At 33.6% G+C, this 26,347-nt stretch overlaps 2 protein-coding genes and 1 long non-coding RNA gene across 12 annotated transcripts in view; 1 reads left to right on the top strand and 2 right to left on the bottom strand.

Annotated features, from left to right (window-relative positions):
• The window catches only part of LOC116432359 (uncharacterized), a 17,117-nt gene extending 3,633 nt beyond the window's left edge, over window positions 1–13,484 (bottom strand). Inside the window, exons 1-6 of one of the 8 annotated variants that reach the window (XM_031989109.2) lie at window positions 13,082–13,484; window positions 7,914–8,084; window positions 6,340–6,673; window positions 4,501–4,740; window positions 3,356–3,688; window positions 2,531–2,758 (exon numbers count right to left, since the gene is read on the bottom strand). In XM_031989109.2, the coding sequence (XP_031844969.1) occupies window positions 2,531–2,758; window positions 3,356–3,688; window positions 4,501–4,740; window positions 6,340–6,649 (1,111 nt within the window). In that variant the 5' untranslated portion in view covers window positions 6,650–6,673; window positions 7,914–8,084; window positions 13,082–13,484. Of the gene's footprint in view, window positions 1–2,530; window positions 2,759–3,355; window positions 3,689–4,500; window positions 4,741–6,339; window positions 6,674–7,913; window positions 9,000–13,081 lie in introns of those variants that run through there. The other 7 variants (XM_031989111.2, XM_031989116.2, XM_031989107.2 and 4 more) reach the window with 7 other exon arrangements.
• LOC116432358 (beta-1,4-glucuronyltransferase 1) lies at window positions 12,078–26,347 on the top strand. Of its 3 annotated transcripts, none has more exons than XM_076368374.1 (5): window positions 12,078–12,315; window positions 19,180–20,018; window positions 21,994–22,360; window positions 24,399–24,600; window positions 25,276–25,421. In XM_076368374.1, the coding sequence occupies exons 2-4, from the start codon at window positions 19,449–19,451 to the stop codon at window positions 24,593–24,595; spliced, it is 1,134 nt and encodes a 377-aa protein (XP_076224489.1). In that variant the 5' UTR covers window positions 12,078–12,315; window positions 19,180–19,448; the 3' UTR covers window positions 24,596–24,600; window positions 25,276–25,421. The 3 variants fall into 3 exon arrangements, with proteins under 3 accessions (XP_076224489.1, XP_031844959.1, XP_031844960.1); XM_031989099.2 differs by having other exon boundaries at window positions 12,081–12,315; window positions 21,994–22,382; window positions 25,276–26,347; XM_031989100.2 differs by having other exon boundaries at window positions 12,082–12,315; window positions 19,180–19,850; window positions 21,994–22,382; window positions 25,276–26,345.
• On the bottom strand, window positions 16,422–19,204 carry LOC143174612 (uncharacterized). The gene is made up of 2 exons (XR_012998787.1): window positions 18,174–19,204; window positions 16,422–18,046 (listed from the first exon to the last, which is right to left on the bottom strand). It is a non-coding gene; the product is annotated as an uncharacterized LOC143174612 (long non-coding RNA).

Genomic DNA, 26,347 nt, shown 5'->3' with positions numbered 1-26,347 from the left:
AGGAGAGGTTACAACGAGATCGGACCACCATTGTGCGTCAATGTTATTATCACGCACAAAGTTTCTCAGCTCTTGGTTTACAACTATTCGTGTCCAAGAACACTGAAACGCTGCAAAGATCGACTGTCAGTCAAACATTTGGATAGACGGAATAGCGTTCACGGACTGGTACGAGAATAATATCAAACCGTCAGTCCGGGAATACCGATCGATGACCGGAACTAGCGGCATAGTTCTCCTAATCGTGGACTATCGTAAAACATACGATTTATCATTTGAGCATTTAGAGGATAATACATTCAACGTTATCGTTTCATCACCAAATGCGACGTCATTCGTGCGATGCATAGACGAACTAATGGTAGAAAAAGCGAAAGGAATTTTTTGTTGTGAATTATTGCAACGAATGTCGAGATTTCCTGACGAAGCTGGCTGATTTTGTACTGATTACGGTATGAAAGATTGCATCGACCTTCTTCAGGAAACATGGACCGGCATGAAGCTATTAGACATTCAGAGCTCGTGGCTCGTAGCTTTCTAGGAGAAATTTTTATGGCGAAGTTGGCGGCCAAAATAATTGATCCAGAGGAATTCAGCAATGGCGGACTGCAAGAAACCATTGAAGAAGCAATTAGTGAAGGCGTTGCGCCTAACGAAGTGGCGGATTGGTTGTCCGCGTGCGCGGAAATGGAGAAAGGTACGTAAGTAGGTACTGAAGACGTCGGAGGAAATGAGGACGAGGACTCCTTCCTTTTGAATAATTTGTCTTTGGACGAAGACGAAATGGAGAAGGCATTCCAGCAATTAATTTTGCGGTCAAAGAACGAGCCTGAGTTTGTTCAACTCCAAGTACAGTGGCTTAAATGTTGTAACAACGAGGAATAACAACGGAAATGCAATATATTATTAACACTAAAGCTACCGAACATGTAATATGTTTGACATGTAATCCCTGTAAAAATTGTAACAAAAAATTATTTTCAGTTTTTTCAGATATTCATTATAGTATTCAAGTGAAACTATTTATTTTCGAAATCATTTCGAACACTCAATGCTTTTAAGATGTCAGTCATTGCGAAAAAAGAAAACCGAAACCATTCATTTTGACTGTTACGGTAGTTCTAGTATTAATAACTCTGTCCAGTGTTATTATGGACAATGAGAAAACTCAAACACTATGAACGAGAAACTAGTTGACTGCAGCTATAACGTTCTCTAACGTTACTATGAAATAGTAAATAATAGGGCAGCTTTTTTAAAGCTAACACCGTTAACTTCTTGTCCTATGATTTCTTCCACAACTGTGCTAAGATAACTTTGTCATTAATAATTTACCAAACAACAAAGAAAAATTCCTTTACTTCAGAACATAACGATTAGTAATAGAAAAATAGTATTTAATTTAAACTCAAAAGAAGTAAGTGACATTTCATTTTTGTAATTTCCGTTTGAGAACCTCCTCACTAGTCTGACTCGATATTGCATAGCAAGGGGTTAACATAAAAAATTTGAATTTTACATCTTGATTGAAAATGAAAATTATTTTTCACTATGTTTTTGTGATCTCGACCTTAAAGATCGGATGAAGAAACGAACAATTTTTCTGGGAAAATAGAATGACGAAGCAAGCGCAGTTGGTATTACGCAGTGGAGAGTTCACACCGCGGTCATAATTGATTTTTCCTTCCTCCCTACGTGTACGTTCGGCATTAATCCTTAAGAAATGAACATGTATGACCTCTTGCTGGTTAGTCTTGTATGCAGTTCGTTTTTATACTATATGCTTCCGTGCTTCAGACTCGATTGATCCATAATCTTGTGTTACAAGTCCAGTAGTAAAAAATTATTGTAAAGCGTAGGCAAATAAAGAATCTATCAACCTGATATAGAGCATGTTTCTAGGTTAATGTTACCGACCCGTGACAGCCACCAAGGTTCCCGTACAATACGATTTCCGATTTGTAATTGTCGTACCGTTCAAATGCAAATGTTTTTATAACGATGCTGAATTAGTAATGAAAACTAGTTAGTTATTTACCCTATAGACTCGTTTAGAAAAACTTCATATTCAAATAATGTGTCCATACATTTTCTAAATTTTCAATAGAATAACTATAATATTTGCCTTGGTTTCTTTTTTAAAAATCGTTACTATAATTTTAGAGCTAAAACTTTCTAAAGCTCAAATGTTTAGGGTAGTGGACCAGTAATGAAAGAAATTCAGTTCTTTATTAGAACGTAGAATGGTGAACTGTGGTTTAAATCATAAAATAGTGAAAATTCACCGTTTGTTTATCTTAGCCGATTAATTTATGCCTTCCATATGAAATAAGTAATTGAATGTGATCCTCCCGTTTTTCTTTATGAATAAAAGTTCATTCTATAACTTCATAATTTTTCCGATTCCGTTTGAAAATAACGTAAGTATGTTTTTATATATCTTTCTACAGTACAAGGAAAAACAGATGCAAATAAAGAAATATGTGTAAAGTACCTCAATGTATTTTCTACTGAAAGATGTAATAATTACCTACACAAACGAAGGGCACTATTCTGACCCATCTTGGAACCGGTGCCATATATTTCAGTTCTTCGTCACAGTTAGCATTTTTCCTGGATATGGCGTATCTTTGAAACCGCAATGCTAGTATAAGACCAATATTCATAACTAACAGAAAATGTGCGGGCACACCGATCGCCGCGAAAACGACAGTTACTGTCCGACCAGCTGTAGTACGCGGTACCGGGGCGCCGAAACCTGTAATTTCAACGAATCAAATTAACCTATGAACTTCTATGGGATAAAAGTTTAACTAATCCACAACCAAACTGTAGATTTAACTAGTTATTAGCAAAAATATCTGATATTCACGTATTATACGAACTAGTTATGTATGTTTTTTAACTGAAGGTCGCACTAATCAGTCGACCTTCTCTCAAAACTTCTGAGCAGTTAAATTGATTTTTTGAAATTTCTCTATAAAAACTCCAAGAGTGCATCTATTAAGACTTTAATTGATTTATAATTCAGTTTGTGTATTGCGAAATCAATTTCTTTAATAACTTCTCAGAGAAACATCTGTTGTCTTTCTAATAATTGCAAAAGGAGGAACTAAGGAATGGTTCATTTTGATCCATCTGGTAATTTTAGTGTTAAAACAACCCAGACCAAGCATGATAGTTAGAAAACAAAGGTAGTTCGTGTAATACGTAAGTACCAAACATCTTTTACTAATAATACAAGTAACTATTTTCCAAGGAAACAGCTATCTCGTTTGCCTCGATAAAAAGGGGATAGATACACAAACGAGTCTCGATTTTTGTAGTAAAGAAAGAAAAAGACAATTCACTTCACCTAGAGTAGTGAGCAGCGAGATAGAGAACAGTACACAGCCAGGGAAAGTCCAAAGTTGTCCGCTGTTCCCATTTTCACCGTATCCGGCGCTAAATGCCATCAATAGAACTTCTTCGTGTTTCACCACGTATTGGCGCACCTTATCAGCCCAAAGGGGTTCTAAGTCTTCCTCTTTTTCAGTGCGCAACTGCCTCAATTCCGTCGCTAAACCGACCGACAAGCTTTTCTGCATATTTTTCAGTTTTATAACTTGTTCACGCTCGCGTGGTCCCTCGGTTGCGCAAAACGCGACCGCACCTACCATAGCCCAAATGGTAAGCAACCAAGTCAGTCCTGCAACCCATGTATCGTATTTAGCAAAAGCTCTCATAACTGGCATATTAATATTAATTAAGTTATCGTGGTAAACGTATCCAGTCTAAATATAATATAATGCAGAATGCTAATTGAATAGTTTTATGTTTTACGTGTTTTCCTCTTTTTTCAAGTTCTCTTCTGCGTTGCATAAGCCAATTAACCCCTTCAGACCTGACGCATAGAATAATGTACACTATTTTACTATTTTTAATGTTGGATGAAATATTAAAACTATAACAAGTAACTGTATTTACACTCTATATTTGAACTATCATTTTTTACTCGTCATATATGTTATTACTGGTGTTGCATTAAATAGCAGTTTTTTGTTGTTAGGTAAATGCACATAATTTTGTACGAAAATCAGGTCTGAAGAGGTAATGAGAACATTAAGTGACACTAGTGACTAGTAGGTACATTTTAATAAACTAACTTTTAGTGGAATAAAACAATTCTGAAAACGGCATTAAATTTTCCATAACAAGAAAGTTGGAGTGAAAATTTATTAACCCTAAAACTACCGAACAATTGAAGTGACTTCTTTCCAATTTTTCATAAAAATGAGAACAATTCGTTTTTTAAGATTCGAATGGTCTCCCAGTCTTGTATCTGTACAAACACAAATTCAATTTAAAATCTTTCGCAAGACCGTCTTCATAATTTAAATATTTGCAAAATAAGAATTCTGAAGTAGATCAATTTTACCCGCCCGGTAGTTTTAGTATTAACGATGCTTTGATTTACATTGAGGGTGTAGTCAGTACTTATACGTAATAATCATCGTTTACCGAACAAAGAAAGCGACAGTCTTCCTAAAAATCTGATATGCTTCCATATTTTCAGAGGTTTTTTCGAATTGGTTGGATGCGTAGAATCTTCTTCAACGATGTCCTTAACAGAGGGGAAAGTCCGTAATCGTAATGGTAGACCAACTATAGTTTGAATGGCAACTGATTTCATTGATTTCCTAAACTCTATCGACGTTTTACGTTGCGAAGAAAGTTCCTCCGAAACCGTTGTAGGTGTATCTAAGAACAACAAATCAAATTACTAATTTTACTCGAGAACTCTTCATTATCTTTTTATCCAACAATACTCTGTTTTCAAGCAACCAATCATACGTATTATCTAAAAATATATTTTATTTATATCATCAATTTCAATTTACATTCCTGATTTTTATTAGCATACTTTTGTATTAATCAAATTCCATCAAATTTATTGTCGATAATCGAAGAACAGTCTACATAATTATGTTGTTTATAGTTGTGATTAGCAGCAAAGAAAATTATGTTTTAATACGTTAATTTTCGACAAATTGTTTTCAAGCAGAATATTGTTGTCGGTCCGCGTGTTTTTTAATCATTTTCCTTTCTTAGTCACCATAACAACATTATCGACTAAAGTCTTGAGCGTGCTATATCGAACTAACTATTGTTTTATGCATGCGCGGGTATGCCATCAAAATTATAATCACACTTTCAGACAAGGAAAAATTTAGCATTTACAAGAACCTACAGTAATCGATTCCCTAGAAAACGCATACTCCGCACAAAGAAACGCTAAGATTTTCTAAGGTCACAGTTGTGAAAAAATATGGACGTCAAAAAATTTAGGGCAAAGCGTGTTAATGATCACCTTGTCTAAAAACATTCGTATACACCCAACATTACGGTGCCAATGGATTTTCGGTCCCCTCCTCTTCCGTCACGATAAAGCTTGAAGAATTTTGAAAATCTCTCCTTCCCTCGTCTTTGAAAGCAAAATCTGCTAAAACGATTGCTCAAAAACTCGCCTTCTATCTAAGCGATTCGCCGAGTGTACATCAAGTGTTCATACAGTGTGTCAGTAATATTTTGATCGTGGTGAAGCAAGAGTACCAGTTCACCACGTGACTTAACCCTTTAAATTCGAGAGGACCTTCAATCGCCACTTGATTCGATATAACGAAACTATAATTCAATCAATCTGTGAAATATTAAAATAGCTTCATTCCTTAATTTATATATGATTTCCCCTTCAAGGCCAATCCAAAAATATCATCTACGCTTCATTAGAAAACAATGAACGTTTCTAACAAAATACCTTCGAGTACAAGGGGTAAACTTCTCGCCCTATAATAACGCGTCACACTCGTGGCGAAGATCGTAAACAGAATTTACCAAACCTAAATAGCACTCAGTTCTTTCAAACTCAAATTAAATATTATTCTTCTGTTAACAATTGTTATAGTTCACAGAAAACGTGGCCATGCTATATGCCCAGAATTTGTCTATTGCCTCAATGAATGATTGACGACAAAATGGTTGCATTGATTATAGTTGAGAAATAAATCATAGGTCAAGGGGTTAACCCATTTGCATCATAAGGAAGTATAAAAAAGAAGGCGCTAATCACCAATTTGTGGTTTAATTTTATTTAAGTAGAAAAATTACAATTAAAGAGAGCTACTACTAATCAGAATGACTACTTTCATTCCCGATAACACCCTCCACTTTTATTTTCTAACGGAAAATATAACGTCGCACTCAATTCTCTTGTGATAATCTACGTGATCTATCACCGGAGCATATATATATATATAATGATGCAAATAGGTTAACGGAAATCGATGACAATGTTCATACCGATCGTATAAACTACATCGTGATCGTCGTCGTCGCTGTCGTTGCGGTCTCGTTCCGTCATCGTTATACGAAATTCGGTGACACGGCGCCGTAAGTGCTCCTTCGGCTTCGGGTGAATGATGTTTTTTCGGGCGGAACGTTGTATCCTGTGAATCCCGATTGTCCTGCGTTCTTTCGGTACATGTCGCCTGCGAGGACACGCGACCGTGGGCAGCGGAGCACGTGTCAACTTCGTAACATCCACCACGTCACTAAGGGGTGAAGGTGCACCCTTGAGGGTTGGTGGCGCTGGGAAAAGGGGCACGTCCATCGGCGACGGTCAAGTTGACTGTGGCTATAAATTACAATGCAATCACGTCCTGTGATTTCCTTCGTAGTCAACCTTTCGCTTCGCCGAGCGTTGAGGATTGAGCATTGTTCTAATCAATTTGACTTAGGGTTGGATGGCTGCTTGAAGACGGGTAGTGTTCAAAGAATTTTTATTTTGAAAGTATTTTCACACATTGTTGACCGGCAATTTTACACGTAAACTAAACTGTATCAGTGATTATTATTCCGTAATTAAATATAATAGTGAAACAATCGAAATAAACTTCAATATACTGCATACATAATGAATTGAAATGAAACTTTGGACGGATCTTTTATGTAACTTTGAATATTTTGCGTCTACAATTCAAAAATTGAAATAGCTAATGCAACTGCAAACACGAATTGACTCGTAACTGGTCAACTACGTTTAGGTATGAAAACATGAGTTCACTCACGACCGATCAACAATGTGTTAAGTGCATTGAAAACAATCGGTTAACCGCTTAATGCATAATTCATGAAAAAGGATTTACGAAGGATTAAACTTTACGAATTTATTTATGTTCAAGATTATAATTTATTCCTTCTATATAAAAGAAAAGCTTTTGTTAGGAAACATTGAATGGTAACATTTTATATTGATTATCAAATGCAAACATGAATAACGGTTGATTTAAAGTTTATATATAACGTTGTACACTGAGAAAATTTATGCTTTAAGGGATTAAAAGTAAAACGATAATGTAGAATTTTAAATATTGTAACCATTCACTTGTTCATCTTAAAAAAATCAGCTTGAGTGACTTTTAAAATAAGCGGATGTGGTTTATTTGTATGTGACAATGTTCGATAGGTTGATTGCTGACTTTTTACCCATTCTATGAATCAAATTTTGCCCATACTGGTTTTGCTTTTAACCCCTTGCTAGTCGATATCGTATCAGACTTGTGAGAAATATGTGAAATAGTAGTAAATGAAAATAAATTTCACTCAAATCTTTCGAGTTCGAATTAAATATTATTTTCCTGTTGTGCCGATTGTTATGCTTTGGATTCCAAAATTTGGAGTAAACGTGGATATAGGTGAACATGAAATACTTTGTTTCTAGTAGATTATTAATGATAACGTCATTTTAGCAAGAGTAATCGCAAAAAAAATTCTAGGGCAAGGGGTTAAAAGCAAAACTATGAAAATGTAGCAATGATAGTTAAGTTACAGGAAAAAAAATATAATTTTTTAATGATTTTTCAAGAATAACGTACCTGATTATTAATTTGTCACCCCTGATGAACGTAGTTGCAATAATAGTAGGTTGTTCATATCCGAATATCATTACACACAGTTCGCATTCCTGACGTCAGATTAAGTTCACAAAATTGTTGGGGAGTAATTGTAAGATTGCTAATGTTCGGAGTGGTGGTAATTTTTATTCTCTTGTTTATAGCAAGTGAACAAATTATATGATATTAAATTTTTATATTGGAAATTGTAACATTGTAATAGAAATGTGTAAATGATGGAAAGATGTATCTCTTTTATTGTTCTGTTATTTAATTCTAAACATATTTGATTGTCCGAAAGGATTGAGCCGACTTGTATTAGTGTCTTGACTATTTCATTCTTCTAAGAAATAAAATGACACTTAAAACAATAGTACAGATTTAATACCATTTTCAATTAGCTATCAAATGGAAAAATAATACACGTTATTTCTCGTAAAAAATATGAACGTAAAAGTTTGAGCAAATGATTCTAATTAGATTATAGTAGACGAATCAAAAATTCCGATAAAGAGGTTGTTCGAAGGAAAATTGTAAAATGATTCTTTGAACTGTTCGGACGACTGAATTATTAATGACGTAGAAATTAAAGCTGTTTTCGTGTTAACATGTTTGCGAATGCTATTGTCTCTTACTGTCGGCGACTCAAATTAAGACACGGGGCGTGCCACGATACGAGGCAGAAACACGTCGCCGATCTATTTTGAATATCGTTTAACTCATGCCAACTATGAATCGGAGCATAATTAGTCAATCTTATCGTATGGACACGTGAATGTAAAATGGACACTTAACATAAAGAGTGTCATAAACCTAAACATAAATTGTGTTTTATCATTATATTTGAATATTCGAATTTGTAAAAATAATTCCAACTTTCCATCTTCGCGTAAGTTTTTCATTTAACCGGTTAACTGCGTTTGACAAGTATACGCGCCATTTAAAAACCCAAAATAATAGTATAATCGTATGAACAACGACAACAACCATAGTAATAACAGTAATAACAACAATAACAACAATAACAACAACAATGATAATAATAATAGCAATAATAACAACAATAGCAAAAATAACAATACTAACAGCAACAATAGTAGAAATATTAACAACAACAACAACAATAATAATAATACTTCTTTAAACAATAAATTTAAACATTCATTTTTTCCAAATAAATATATATTTCTGTTTTATTTCGTTTTAAATTTTCATTTGAATATACCATAGTTTCATTTGCCCTGTGTTCCACGTGCATACTCGTTAATTGCTTGATTTTAATTACGCACCGCACGCGAGATTTTTCAAACAAAATCCCACAGTTAACGAGTTAAATTCGTTTTACATGCTGGTTAAAGCCTTGGAATGTCTGAAAACCATCAGCCACAAATTGCAGTAATATTCTGACGCATGGCAGGTTAAACACACCCTTTCATATGGAACGGAAAGCCAATTTAACTTCTGTTTCACACTTGAAGGATACCCATCATAGTAAATTCAAGAACTTCAGATATAGGTCAAATGCAGACCGTTCGGTGCGACCATCGTTTAGAATCGTAGGAGTTTTTGAAAAATGGCACACGAAGTTACGAGTTATTTTTATTGATAATTAATAATTTTTTAATTTTTATTTGAATATTTTAAGTACCTAACTAATGACCTGGAATTTTCAGTGGATTTAGTTACATTTTGTACATTCCAGTTCTGTTAATTACTGTCACCGCATTTGCTTATAATCCTGTCAAAAATACTAGATTGCTTGTAAATTACCTCGGTTGCAAAATATAAATTCTATTTCTGTACGGTTCAGTACTGCATCAAAGACGATATTTCATGAACAATTCAATAAATATCTTGCCAATACTAACAAGAAATATTGTCTTCTCAGCTTTGCATATACACCACGTACTTTCGTAACGACATTTACAAGTTTTATGCTTATATTCCGGCCATAAATTTTTTAGTTACGTATATTAACCTCGAACAGACTGCCTTAAAGCGAGGCATCGTAAAATGAGAGAAGGACTCACAATCCATCCGTATGTGTCAGAATATGGAGCACACTTGAATAATGGAATCGTTTTATTTGATTGAATGCAGTACTACATATCTGGGTATAACAGAATTCAGCGATAAACATCGTTCAACGATAATAACGTATAATGATATGTATTATATATTTCAAATTCTAAAAAATCGAGTTTACATACTTCTGAATTTTTAATATTCCTTTATTCATACACTACGACGAAGTCAGTAATCAGTGCAATATCTGAAGCTTCAAAACAACAGAAGACAATGGAAAACATGTCGATTTTCAATTTTCACTTACATAAGTCCGTCTTTAACGCGTTAAAGACTCATTCTTTTGTAGCATAAATAAATAGGAATAATTGTAAATTAACAATTAATTATTATTTATAAATAATAAAGAATAATGAAAATGATTATAATAAATAATAAAGAATAATTAAAATAATTACAATAAATAATAAAGAATAATTAAAATAATTATAATAAATAATAAAGAATAATTAAAATAATTATGATAAATAATTACTTAGCATGCCAATTCTTACATTACATTATTATGAACTTGTTTACGTTACTGTACATTATATATTAAACACTGATTATTTTACATATTGCAATTTTATTATTATTATTATTTTCAAGCAATTCGGAGGCGTCAGTCATCTAAGACTAACATGGCGTTTAACGCGTTAAAATCGTCAGTTTCCACATTCTAACAATTACCAATCCGTAAATCAGAACCAGCATCGTGTAAAACAAATGTGTATCAGTGAAATGACAACACTATTGAACGACGAGGAAAAAGAAACAGGAAAACATAACAACTCGGCGTTAAATGGAACTACAAATAACAGAAAATCATTGTCATTCAAACATTCTATGGAACTTAACCTTTCCAGTGCTGACTGAAAGAATTGTACCTAAGCGAAGAATACCAAATCAATTTTATGTACTTTATTAAGCTTTGAGAATAAAATCATAAAAAACAGAGTAAGCATGATATTTACAACATTGCGAAAGAAACATATTACGAAATAAAGGGAGAATGAATTACTGCTAATTATGTTTAAATATTCATTGAAAACCATGCTAATAATATTTATTCAAAATCATTAGGAAAAATGGCAAAATCAGTATTTTTTTGTGAACAGTATGTGTAAATAAGAATAATCATTGTTTCGTCATAGTTTGACATAGAACACGCCGTATGTAGCATGAATACTGCATTTTCAATTATTCATAATAAAATTACTTGTAAAAATAATTACAAAATTATTTATAGCAATTTAACAAGAAGTTACACCCATAAACAATTTTTTCAATTCGATGAACATTTCACATAGGGCTTCTGAAGAACCATTTATAATGTTTTATAAATTAATAATTGATCCTCCCACGAACCAAATTGATTAACTCCACTTTTTGAATTTCTTCAGATTTTATCATTAAAGCGCTTCATTGGTTCTTAACTTTTTATATCTAATATAAATTTCATTATGATTGGGTTTGGCACCACGAAATAATGCGAAGTCTTTTGGTCATGGAAAATTTGCATAATAATAAAATTTACTTCAGAACTCTACTATTTTATGTATTTTATATATTTGTTGGATTGAAACTGGATATCTATCAATTAAGTAAAATACATTCTGATGTTTCGATTTTGCATTTAACCCGTTAACTGTGGAATTTAGTTTGGAAAATCTCTCATTGTACGCGCAATAAAATCAAATAGTAAAGTGTATACTCGTCAAACGTAAAGCAAATGCATCTATAATATATTCTAATCAAAAAATAAAGGAAAACGAAGAGGAATTACACATTTATCTGAAAAAATAAATAATTTATCGTTGAAAAGACTAGTACCATTTTGCGTTTTAAGATGGCGTGTATACTTGTCGAACGCAGTTAGTTGGTTAAGGGGAATTTTAAAAATTAATATGTAACTAGTACATCACTTTTCTCTACTTTTTGTTTCGTGGAGTTAATCGATTTGTCCAATGAATGTCTCATTTGTTGCATGTCTATGTGAAGTTAGTCACGAAATTGGCTAGCCCAATGATCGTCTTTCACTTTCCTCTTTTTCGGTCCGTAAAATGTCCCAGTTCGCTGCGCGATTTAACCAGTTTAACTGCGCTAGACAAGTGTACGCGTTACCTTAAAGCTTGAAATTATACTAATTCTTTCAACGATGAACTCTTTATTTTCTCAGAAAAGCATGTAATTCTTCTTTGTTTTGCTTTGGTTGTCCATTAAAATATACTATAGATGCAAAGGAAGTAGATGCGCGCAAAACGAGAGATTTTTCAAACTAAATTCCACAGTTAACACGTTAAGGAGCAAAAGACATGTGCGTATTAATAATAGCATAATTAGATATCCATAATCGATATTCCCCATTTCTGTCAATAATATTAGTCAGCAATGAATAGTTGGGCGCCATCGTATACGCAATATCGTCGTTGGCACTTCCCGCAAGTGTTACCAACAACGATATATCCGCAGTAAAAGGATTAAAGCGAAAGTCACGAACGTTTTCTGCGGTTGCCCGTAACTGTTTATATAACGCCTACGATGGCGTTATGAAAATAGTCGACCGTGTCCATATAATTGCAAACGCGAGGAACGCACAGGCACGGGAACCGATACTTTTTACGAGCGTCTATCATAATCTCCGAAGTCGCGGATGCTTTTTTTTGGTTTGTTCCAAAAGGTCGGTCGGCGTTACAGAACCGGCAGATAAGATTCTTTTTTTCCTAGGGGTCGCGATTAATGAACGCGTGATCCGGAGGTCGTCATTTAGCAATCATTAAATAGAACGTTGTATTTTGGTATAATACACACGTTACTCTATTTACGCGGCACCTTTTTTTATGCGAGTCTGTTTTTTACGCGGTAAACTGTAACACTGTTTAGGCGGTATTGTTTAGACGCGACTCGAATTCAGCAGCACCGAATAAAAGCTTTCGGTTTCTGAAGTGTCGTAATTAATAGCAATGAATGAACATTCCAATATTTTAAAGTAATGAAAAAATGTTCGAATGTTTCCAATCAGTAAATAAATATCCCAATATTTTTTCCTTATACTATGCGAAATAAATATTTCCAAGTCTTACACCACCTTTTCTTTCGAATATTCCGTTTTCTTTTCAACCAACGGATTCTATTTACGTGATGTTCATTCGCGTAAAACGAATCCACGTGGAACGGACACCCCGCGTAAACGGAGGGGCGGTGGTACCGGTGCGTGGCACGATACGAAAAATAAGATCTGTCCCATCGCGTGTACACGACACGATGACACAACACGTTCGCACAATCGGGCAAGTTTATACGCCGAAACGGAACGCGAAACGGTGAACCGAACCGTACATCCGTGACTCGCGAGGCGGAATATCCACAGACCCGCTTGTTCGCAGTTCGATCAATTTGGAAACTACCGGCTCCGTGGGAATTGAATTTTAATAGATTTGGCGCGCTGCATGTTACGGCGGAAGGTTCGACGGCGTGAACGCCTCTCCATCAGTGCACAAATACTAAAATTAGAATGCAGCCTTGGGGTTCACGGAGACGACTTTAAACGGCATTTCTGCCGTTTATTATAAATTGAAACACGTTCCTCTTCTTCTTTTCACGGTCGATCGGACCTATATCCATGCACCGTGTGTCCGTCTAGTAATATTGACCTCGCGCGACGTGAATAAAGCCGTTCTGAATTGGAGGATCTATGCGCGCTCCGTTCGATCGAACTCGGCTGAGGATCGGTATTCGATTGTACCACGAGTTCATCGAATATTTTGTTTTGGACGTTATTTTCCTACGATATCGTTATTGGATTGTACCATAGAATATTTGATTGTTGGAAACATCTTTTTTATATTATTTTGTTTCTGTTAAATGTTATGTACTATGCGAAACTGGGTATTGGATTGTACCATGAGTTCATTAAGTATTTTGCTTTGGAAATTCGTTTTTTTATGACATTATTTCGTTTATGTTAAATGTTACAAATTATTTGATAGATCTTTCCCTGCCTTATGAAATTATGGTATGAAATTTTTTATTTTACATAAGTGAGGCGGAAAAGGGGGAGAAATGTGTTTTTTATATTTCGATTGTGAATCATTGTTAAAAAATTCAAAGAATTAGGTTTCTTAGTGAAGTTTAAAAGTGACGTTACATTTATCATTTCTATAGGATCTGTGGTATATAATACGTATTATTATTATTATTATTACTATTATTATTATTATTATTATTATTATTATTGTTATTATCATCATCATCATCATCGTCATCATCATTATCAAATGATTATTGCTAAATTCTGTTACATACGTATACGTATTCAGTATATACTAATATTGCTCGATTGAACAATTGCATTATTCAAATATCCCACATATTCCAACGCGTGTAGGTGGCTTGTGATATAAGTAATTCCTTTATCATTTTATGATGCATCGCTCTAACGTAGCCTTCAGTCTAGAACAATTTAAATAATGAAAAAATTTATAGTCTGAGTACTAAGACTTCAAAATGCAGTTATATAACCACACCATATACTTGGGAAGAAGATGTTTTATTATTATTCATGAGATATATAATGAATTATTAAAAATTTGGTTACAATCGTTAAAGACTTCATACCTTTCATGAAATAGTTATAAAAACGAAATACTATAGATACTTTTATAGTAAATACATAACTTTTTTATTTTATTAATTTATAGTAAATATAAACTTTTAAGACGCCCTGTAGTTAGAACACTTAAATATTAAATATAGAACTAGTTCATATCTTCAATAATACGCATGTGTCTCGGTGATTAAAAAATCTGTCCAATTTTTTTCAAAAATTGTCTACGTGATAAAATAGAAATACTTAAAATAGAACAAAAACTGCTAATCTAACAATTCATTTTAAAATTACGTTCGTCCTTAGTTAAGTAACGCATAGTGTCAAAGGATAAGAGTTCTTATTAAGATAAGATATTGTTAAGATAAAACGTGTTGTTGGTTTTTAGATAAAGCTTAATTCAAGCGAAAACCGTGGGTCACTCATCGCTGAGTCGTCGCGGATAATCCTCTGTGTTATGCACTAGTTCTGATTACTCATGCAGATATCCCAAATGCATGCGAGTATGCGCATATTTTCCACTTAAGATAATAATATAATTTAAATTCATACACGTGTTTGCATCTTCGCACTCGATAAATCTAATACAAATGTTACAAAAGGAGAATGAATATCTGAATGCTTTGGAAACAGATATTAAATTTGCTGAAAGAAAAATATGTGTAAGAAAATTCAATTAACGGTTTAAGATTATTAAAAATACTCAAAACGGGCGCCAAATTTCAAAACATCTAGTATTTGCTTTATAATCGATTAAAGTTTTTTATTTAATAATAATCAGTGCCATGGTCTCTGAACTATTTAAAATGAAATTTATCTGTTTAATATTCACACCTTTTTACATAATTTGTTAAATAATCATCCAGCTATAAAAATGAAATAATAAAATACAGTTTATTTAAGAAAATATTCGTTTTACCAAAAATAATCTTTCTATACAATAGAAAAAATCGTAGAATATAAAGGACGTAGAAGACGTAGTAGAAAAAACGTAGTAACTATTTTCAGTCGATGAATGCAGGAAATACGTGTTATTCTTAACACGTTGGATTTCGCGTGCGCTATCGTTGAGTCACATTGGACTTTCCGTTCAGACGGTTTTGATAATTCCGTACGGTTTTGATAATTTGTTACACAAAGAAACTACTTGGTTAAGAGTGTCTTTCAATTATATATTTTTTACATTCCATCTTGCTAACGATAATTTTATAGCTTTGCATAAATGATAAGGTACACCTTACGAACATAATAAATACAATAATGCGTATCATCGCTGACTCACGCAGTGTGAATTTTAACTTATTGCATTCTACAGTATTGTACAAAAAAATAATTGTAAGAGAGTTACAGTTAAGCTTTAAATAAAAAGAAAAATTCGGAATCAAATGTTTACCTATTTTAACAATATTGATTCTAGGAATGGATTATCAATTAATCGAAGTTTTATCAATTTGAACTAACTTGAATCGTCCAAGATTCATAATTCTTCTTTCCAAGCTTGTGTATTTGATTCGAATTCAGTGACGCCATACTCATATTTTCACACAACGTTTATTTTATTTAAATTGAATTACTTTAAATTATTTTTAATGATTATAATTAATGCACAATAGAAACATTATTTGGATTCTCTGGGCCAGTAACCTGTTGTGTTTTTAATAAATAATAAGACACAGGAAACATTGTAAAATATAAATATACCACAATAACAAAATCGTTATCAGAACAATAAATAAACTAGAATATGTTAAGTATGTCGATATATATTGATTCGTATATATTTTTCTAACAATTTAATTCTTTTTCTACAACAATAATTCTTTTTCGTTGGAAATTCGATTGTTCATTTTTCTTTATTACACACTGTACATAAATGTATATAGTTCTAGTAGTTTTCAAATATGGCACCGGACATTATATTTCTTCGACGAAAGCATTTCATTATTCAGTTCACGATTACTTCACGAACGACGGCTGGAAACCGTTACATTCGGTTCCTTAATGCTAAAACCTATCCGGTTGAAATCAAATTAATATAATTTCTCGTTTCCGGTGCGTTAAACGAGTCAACCTTCTGCTTTATTTTTACCAACATCAATGTACACAATATAAAAACCACCTTTTTCGACGTTTAGCAATTGTTACAGTTTTATCGTTGTAAATTGTTTCCTCTGAAAAAATGATTTTTAGAGCATCATGACGATGTACATTTCGTTGAATAACTTTATTTTCCTGGAAACGTTATACGAGCCATTCATGGCCAAATCAATTAATCTCATGAAACGACAAATAGAGAAAAGTAATACAATAATATATAGGCTACTGCAAAAGTTTCGGGAATTGATGTTATTTTCGTAAAGTTTTACATTTTTATGGAAGGTAAATGTTGGCACAACACAATTGAAAATATATTGTTGAAGAAGAGTGTTTTGAAAAACAATAAAACCATCAGTTCAAACTTATTTGTGACTTTTCTCATACTTTCCCAAAAAACGTATACATTGATTTTTCAAATTTCCCTTCAAATGGGAAATCAAGAAAACATACTTTATTGATACAGGCGTAGCTTTAATCTAACCAATATGGATAAAACAGTATATCCTCGACCCAATATTTACTATCGTAATTTTTCATGACCAAAAGAATGTTTATTATTATTGGTATCAAACCCAGCAACAAAGAAATCCATCTTAACACTGGTTCTTAATATTGATCGTTAAAAATGATTAATACGTAATCCTTATAAAAATTGTAATATTTTCTCGATTTCTTCATAAACTTATTACAATATTCAAGTGAAACTATTTTCAAAATCATTTCGAATATTAGAGACTCAAGATATCAATAATTGCCGGGTGTAGTAGTTCTAAGGGTCAAATATAAAAATTTCAGAATCAGTCGACCGATTCAACAATACAATTTTCCAAAAATCCAAAATCAAGCGTCAACCGATTCAATGAACGGTTTGTTTCGCGCGTAATCATCACCGCTATCATTCTTGACGTGCGTCCTTAACATTAAACTATCGACCAGTTGAATTGACCTTTCCAAGTTTTTCTATAGAAACTCCAAGGGTGCGTCTATTGAGACCTTAATTGATTTACAATTCAGTTTGCGTATTGTTCATTCTATTTTTTTAATGATTTCTCGGAGAAACATCTGTTATTTTTTTAATAATTGCAAAAGGAAGAAATCAGGAATAAGCCATTTTGACCAATCTATTAGTTTTAGTGTTGAAAACGCCCGCGAACGAGGGGATTCACTCGATTACCAACGACAGCTGTCGCGGTTAATATTTCAACTTAAGTTTCCCTTCGGTCTCGTTAGAAACGGAAACTTGTAACCAGGGCCGACCTAAGATACTTAGAGCCCGAGGACTACTAACAATAATGCGCCCCTCATCATAAGAAAATACACGAAAGGGGAAGCGGAAGCCTCAGAACTAGAAAAAGTCCAGTATTACCATTAAACAAATAAAAATAGAAAATTCATACAAAATTCAAATAACTATATAAATGAAAAACAAAAATAACTTGTTATATACATAGTTTAAATATTTATTTTCCTACCTTCTTCTTTGGTAAACTGGTTAACAATGTCCCACGTATTTAAATTATTAAATAAATCACTCTCTATGGATAAAATACTTAATCATGTAATTTGCACTGCCCCAAAGAAGAGCGTAAATAATTTTTTATTCTTTTAACTGCTGAAAAAGACCTTTCACCGCTGCAATTTTTAGTGGCAATACTTAACCAGTTAATTGCGTTTGACGAGTATACACGTCATCTTCACACTGAGCCAAACGAATGGGGAGATCTCCCACCTTTCACTTAATAATGTATTGCCTTTTATTTTGTTTATCTTTTATTTTATTGTTTAGTAAGTCTTGAATTGAGATTATTTGTCAAATACGGTTCTTGTTTTTACAAAACAAAGTTTCAACCAAATTAATGGAATCAGTTCAATTGAAGATAATGAAAGAGGTTGTAGTTATAGTTTTTTTAGGTGGTTGTCTAAGTGTTACAGCTTGAAATGATACTAATTTTTTCAACGATGAATTCTTTAATTATCCAGATAAACATGTAATTCTTCTTTATTTTTCTTTGGTTTCTCATTGGAAGATACCCCAGGTGCAATCATCTTGCTTTTGACAAGTACACACTTCATTTTATTTCGTTATTCAGAGAACGAGAGATTTTTTAAATTAAATTCCATTAAATTAAGTTAACAGGTTAAGAAACATCCTCACAGCTGTTTTTGACGATTTATTTTTCAGTTAATCTCAAGACCATGTATTCCACTAGTAATTCCTTTTTTAACAATATAATTTAAGGATGAGGACATCTGATGCCGTGGTGCCACTACACATATGTAAATAATGGGCAAGGCGAATCCACATATAATATATTCCAACGAAGAGCTAAAGCAAAACGAAGAAGAATTACATGTGTATCCGACAAAATAACTAATTCATCGTGAAAGAAATGATTATCATTTCGATCTTTAAGACGACGCGTATACTCGTCCAGCGCAATTAACTGGTTAAAAAAATGCGCATTACCGTCCCAAAAGGCTAGCGCCCCGAAGTTACAACCCATTTAGTTCTGTGGTTAGGGTGGCCCTGCTCGTAACATTTCCGCGGGCGGTGGAAACCCCGTCGGCATCGCCGGCACGCTTGCGCCGCATCGATCCGTAATTGGCGGTCTCGCCCTTTCCGCATAGAACAGCAGTGTAGGCGGCACAGGTTCAATGAATCTATCGCGCACGGAATATGGAAGAACGTTTCCTTGACCACGAGCGTGGAAAAATCGAGAAACGCGTCCCGTGTAAACAAGAGAACGATGCGCTGCTCCGGTCGAAGGCTGTTGCTGTGGCTGGGCGTAGCGGTCCCTCTGGTGATCGCGGGACGTTTCCTGGTGAATCGCGGCTACCGGAAGCCGGTCCCGGAGCCCGGTAACGAGGAGGACGACGACGACGAGCAACCTTCGATTTCGAAGAGTCCGAGCAGCAGCAGCAGCCCGCGCGACGAGCCGCCCGCCAGGGCACCGGCGTTCGTAGCAGGCATGTACATGGCGGGTCAACAACCCAGGAACAATTCTTGCAGATGGTACCACGGTCTGCCGGACGTTATTTCGTATCCGGCGTCGAAAGTCACCTGGAGCCCGGAAATCGGTGAGAAGAGCCCCTACAGAGTCCTACCGTTTGTATTAGTCGGAACCGAGGAGAGGGACAAGTTGCCCCAGGTGACCCTCTGCACGCACGCGACCGCAGACCATGTCTATGGAATCGTCGAGTTGGCCAGGAGATGGGAGGGCCCGTTGAGTCTGGCCATTTTTACACCTGGCCTCGACGCCGGTACCGCCGTTGCTCTCCTCGATCGGGCCTGTCGATGCGAACCCGAAATGTACAAGGTTTCCCCCATGCACTCGCTGTCAGAACGGGTCGCTAGAAGCATGACTTATTCGAACGCTAAACGTTAACGATCCTCCTGATCTCACGATTGTCGTAATTCCGTTGCACTAATATATATATATAGGACACCGCTGTTTTCGATGCGATTACGGACGCGAGCAATAGTGACGTACGATGTACGGGACTGTGTCGCGCGATGTTTAGTTGGGAACCATTGGCGCCGACACCGGCGACGCGCTTTTTCTTTTGTCTTCTCGTGTTGCAGATACTTTCGTGGTGCGCGGCCGGTCTTTTTAATTATTTGTCCTGTGATTTCTTTCATAATCGTGCTTGTTAGGGTAACTTTGTTATTAATGATCTATTGAACAATGAAGATAAACTTTATTTTACTTTGGAACGTAATTAGTAATAGGAAAATCTGATCATGATTCCTCGTTGTTGTTAACTTCTTATTTGACCCCTTGTGCTATGATTTCTTTCACAATTGCACTCAACAGAGTTATTATATTTTTCAGTTTCAGTAGAAAGGAAAATGAATTCTAGGCTTGTTCTATGTCTACGTTTACTCGAAAGCATTACAATTAATAATAGAAACATAGTATTCAATTAAAACCCAAAGTAATTGAGTCACATTTATTTTTTGTAAGTTCCGTTTTAGAGTTGCCTCATGAGTCTGACACAATATTGTATGGCAAGAAGTTAAATTAAGGTTTGAATCGGTGAATTTTTTTTAATAAAGAAATAATCATTTTTGGGGGGAGTTTTAAATAGTTTGATGCGTGTAAATGATTACTTTTTATTCTGTGAAATTTGATGACAACATCTGATGATAAATATAGAAATTAGTTATATGCACAGGTCCATCAGTCATATTCATTTATTTTTGAAACTTTCGTTTGATAATCCTTCTACTGAAACTACGTTTGCGTTGTAATTCCGTGGAATGTAATTATAAGTACAAGGATATCATTTTGAGAATTGATGTAAATGATTTTTTAATTAATAATTATGTGAAATATGGACAAATTTTTTGAATAAGAAAAATTTAAATATTTGATTGCTATCGCCAATGGTTCTCAAATAAATAGCTTATAACACTTCTATACATAGATTTACTCTGTACATATAAACATATATATATAAAATGTGCCAAATTTCATATTGTTATATAGCAACCTACGCATAACATTGTATTTTTTTTAATGCCGTTAGAAAATTTGTAAAATTCGGTTAGTACGGTATTCCCACTGAAATATGCCCAAAATTCAAAAGAGAATTCACAAATGTATCTCTTTGTGTCGCCAAATTTACTAAAAATCTCTTAAAAAGAAGCAACCAATAAAAGAATGGCATATGTCGAGAAAATTAGAATATAGGAATATGTGTAGATGCTGTAGAAGAAAAACATAGAAGAAAATATTTTGCAAGAAAGAAAATTATATTGCAATTATAGTTACAGAAGTTAACCGCATTCGTTAGTATCCAAAATTTATCTCTGCTTATCCATCGAATTCTAATATCAAAGAACTCGTTAATATTTGTTTTGCATGACAAGTTACTTTCGAAGCACGCTTACAGCGTTATACGTGGGTTACTCGACATATAAACGCATAAACACTTACATCAGAGAATCTGGCACATTTCTTTCTGCAATGAGACCAACAAATACGTTTCAACCACGCGTCTGTTTTGTTCCTTTTGTTGTTACGGTTACAGGCGCACAAACAGCTTCATTAAGGACATAGCAACGCTGCATTCAAATACGGCTTCTTGAATTTGATTAAAACAATCGGGAGAATAGTGTATTTCACCGTGTTTGTATAATATTTATTGCGTAGAAATAGGTGTATTGACATAGACATAGACACAGTATCAATTAGCAATTAACCACGACAAGATTCAGTGATTCTAACGATGAGGACGTAACCGCTAGACGATCCGCTAAGCATCATCCTAACGTGTGCCCTTTTATAGGTTTCTGTGCACTTGGTGTTCCCAACGAGTCGTCCGCCCGCTTTGGGGCAAGCTACTCGAATCCAGGGTGATTGTGCAGCGTCCGATCTTCAAAGAGGTGACGCGGAAACCGAGAGGAAGCAAATAGCCATGACCTATCCTATTAACGTGGTTAGAAATGTCGCGAGAATGCAGGCAAACACCAGCCGCGTGCTGGTGACGGACATTGAACTTTTGCCCAGTGAAAAACTGGCGTCCGGCTTCATGGAAATGGTGCGCGGAAGGCCGCCAAAAACTGGAATCGTCTTCGTCCTGCCAGTTTTTGAGATCGAATCGCACAGGCAGCCGCCTTCCACGAAAAAACAGCTACTGTTGGCTACGAAAGCCGGTATAGCCGTATATTTTCATAGGTTCGTGACACTAACTGCAGCGACACGTGCATACCGGCGATCGACTTACGAGGAGACGTTACAGTGAAATCATCGATTTTGACAAGACATTCTTTTAATGGATTTAGACTTAAAGTAAGCCGACCCAGATTCGGCCCTTTTGGTCGCAACTTAATATTTATGACGATATTTAACATTTAATTTTTTCGATTTCAAGAGATACTTAAATACTTCACTAGTATACCGAAGAGTTCAAATTCGTCTCGGATCAATACTTTTTTCCCTTCTTTTCTTAAGAATGTATGCCTCTTACTATTTTTAAAATGTTTTACTTTCTAAATTAATTTATTCCGTTCTTTTTTCTTTTTTATTGTAGTTTAGTGTTTGCCACTTCTATTATTATTTACAACTATTTAATATTATTTACAATTATTTACAATTATTTACTATTATTTATTATTATTTACTATTATTTATTATTATTTATTATTATTTACTATTATTTACTATTATTTACTATTATTTATTATTATTTATTATTATTTATTATTATTTATTATTATTTAGAATAACACAGTTCGTAGAAGCACGGAAAAGTATCTCACGAAACCGAAAAAATTAAATGTTAAATATCTTTATACATATCCAATTTCCATCAAAATGGCCGAATATAGGTCGTCTTATTTTTGGTCTAAATTCATAAAAAAAAGATTTATTAAAATCGATGATCCATGCACTATGTCTCCTTGTTAGCAATATTGCTTAACCCTTCGCATCTAACAATATTTCTCATTATAAATATTCATTAGTTTCCAATGGAATTGACGAAACTTTTTGCAACCAATACAAACAAAAATTTTGCACAAATTAACACTAAACCTATCATAAAGGGTTAAATATCCAAAGTAATTAAAACAATAAATAGTTTCATTTGAATACCTCAATGAATATACGAAAAAACTGAAAAAATCTATTATTACGATTTTTATAAGGATTACATATTGATCATATTAAACTCTCGGTAGTTCTAGTGTTAATTCGTTGTCACATTACAAAAAATTTAATGTTGAGTATTAAATTTTATAATTTTGCCGCATTGAATTAAAGGACGCCTGAGAGTCGCCTATCCAGTACAAAGTTAATACACAGAGTTTCATCGATTTTAGGTTTTCCGAACGATATCGGGTCGATTAATACAATCCTATGCGTATTTGAAGCAAAATTCAATTGAAATTATACGCACTGGAGCATTTTGCACGTTAAAATATTAACTCATTAACGACCAAGTTTTCATACAAACCGAAATTTAACGTATTGATAAAACAGTGACACAACTACTTCTTTTTATTGCGAAATAAATATTGATATCGGGGTGTTCGTGATAACGGGAATAATAAGTAGTGGGCAGTGTGCAAAAACAGTATTGCCAAGCAAGATTTTATTATTGCACAAAATTGTCACTGTCAATATCAATGGTCAATTGTCATAAATGGGTTAAATTCGTAGTATTAACGAGTTGACACATTCGCTACCACTATTTGTCTACCATCATTCTCAATCATAATATTCTATTAAATCCAACAAATCTTCCAAATCAAATATTTAAAAAAAACTAAACTAAAAGGAGTCTTGAATTTTTAAATATATTATATTTTATAACTTTAAATAACAATATACCATTAATTTCATTTTCTTTATACTAAGTATAAATTACAGTTACATATTTGTGACGTTGATAGCTAATTCGTTGAAACGCAAGTTTACTGTTAAGTACCGGAAAGAATTCGTATAGTTTTTTTATTAGTAATAAATTGAGGTCCAATTTCAGTGTTCCACTAGTTTAATGAATGAAATTGGTATTAGCAGCAAATTATGTTTATGTCGTTGGTATCAAACAAAATAAAATTATTTTACAAAAACGTTCTGTGTGATTAAATTTTGATTTAACAACTAACACGAACTTTTTCTGGTACCTAATAATACTATGGGTTTTAAATACGTTAGAGAATTCTCATACCCATTGTTCCCATTTTCTAGGTTCCTCTGCTCACATTGCCAAAGATTCCCTGGTCTCACTAGATGGATGCTCAGATCAGACCCAGGCAAAGTTAGGCCACTTATTATTACGAAAAGGGAATACCCTCACCATAGGTGGGAGCCAGTGTTCATTGGAACACGCGACGATCCTTTTTATACGGAAGACATGTCTTGGGAAGGCAGACAGGATAAAATGACTCAGGTGTACTACTACTTTGTGGATAAACGATATTTTTTTGCATGTGAAACATTATTCGTTCGACGCATTAACCAGTTAACTGCGTTCAACGAGTATACACTTGATTATTTGATTTCATTGCAAGCATTATCAATTCCTGAAATTTCTGAAATTCCTGAAATTCCTGAAATTCAATTCCACAGTTGACAGGTTAAAGGAAAGAATCCATTTGCGGAGTCTTTTTATTTTAGTTCAAAACCATGTGAATAAATATACAGAAGTTGAAAATATTCATAATGGCTGACGAATATGTTTGGAAAAATAAGAGGAGTAGGGAAGATTATTTTTAGGACAGATCTAGAAATTTTATTTCGCTAGCTGCACTCGTTATGTTACAGTTTACGCAGACGCAGATATAAATATTTATTAACTACTTAAGAAAGAATTCTTATGTAAAAGTAAAAGAAAAATTGTATTCGTTGAAAATAGTAGTACATGTTTCTGAATTCTTTGATATATTGATTGATTTCCAAATTCTCATGTGATGTACGCGAGACAAATCTACAGTTACAATGGTACCTGTACTGTTTGTTAATATAATAGAATATATTTTAAAAAGATAAAAGACTTTTCATTAAAAAGCAATATGTGTAAATGCTTTTTGAATTCGACTAATGTTTATTCTTGTTTTTCATTCAGATGTTCGAGATGTGTCTTCTCAATTACCGGCTGGTCATATTAGACGGTGCCTTTTTAGTTCATACACCAGGTATCAAACGGAAAACGGTAAAAGTCGACGTAGCGAAGCAAGAATTCTTGAAATCTCACGAAAGAAGAAACGCTAGAATCTATCAACGTGTTATTAAGCGTCTATTGAAAGAATATCCTCCTAATCGTAAATGCGCACACTAATAGGTGATGCAGATCTACGGTCAATCGAAGTTACTTTGATACCACATAATGAAGTAGTTTTTTATTACCTAATATACGAACGTTATCATCGTTTCATTAATATCATTATTTTTTACAAAGTACGAACGTATTGAGCGTAATATATTTTAATTTGATAACGACAAATTCCTATCACGTAGGAAATGAATTGAAAAGATACGCTTACGAAAACATATGTAATTTAAATGTAAAGTATAATTATTATAACATAAGTAATAATAAATTATTAATAAGATCGTAAATACAGTTCTCTACATATTATTTATATATTATATACACACACGCACCTATACAAATGTATATACATGAATATACATGAATATATGTAACGAATACATTATAACATTACAAATCATTTAAAAAGAATTGTCAATGAAAAACTGAAGTCGCCAATTGTCAATAAGTGATTACGAGTTTATAAAATTATGCATACTAGCAAAAGAAAGGTGTAATTAAATACAACGTATGAAAGAATTAAAATGTAATGTAAAAATATAACAGAGTTAAAAACCATATGCTTGTCCTGAATAAAATATGTTAATTATGGATTTGAAACATAAGACGCGACTGCACTGTTCCACATACGTCGACGTCAATTTCATCTTAATATCTTACGATCCCTTGTAAATCTTGTTAGACGTTATAATACTTTTTTATTCGATTGAAAATATAATACAACATCAATAAATTAAAGTAAGGCCTAATTATTATTAATTACATTCTAATTCTCTTGTTTTATTCTTTTCTTTATTTATAACAAGTTTTCAATTAATTTAATGGAAATTAATTAAACGTAAAATTATACACGTTGTGTATGTTT

This window comes from Nomia melanderi, chromosome 6 (genome assembly GCF_051020985.1).
Source record: "Nomia melanderi isolate GNS246 chromosome 6, iyNomMela1, whole genome shotgun sequence".
Taxonomy (NCBI): Eukaryota; Metazoa; Arthropoda; class Insecta; order Hymenoptera; family Halictidae; genus Nomia; species Nomia melanderi.
The sequence above is the reverse complement of the archived record's forward strand: the minus strand, read 5'-3'. Positions and strand labels throughout refer to the sequence as shown.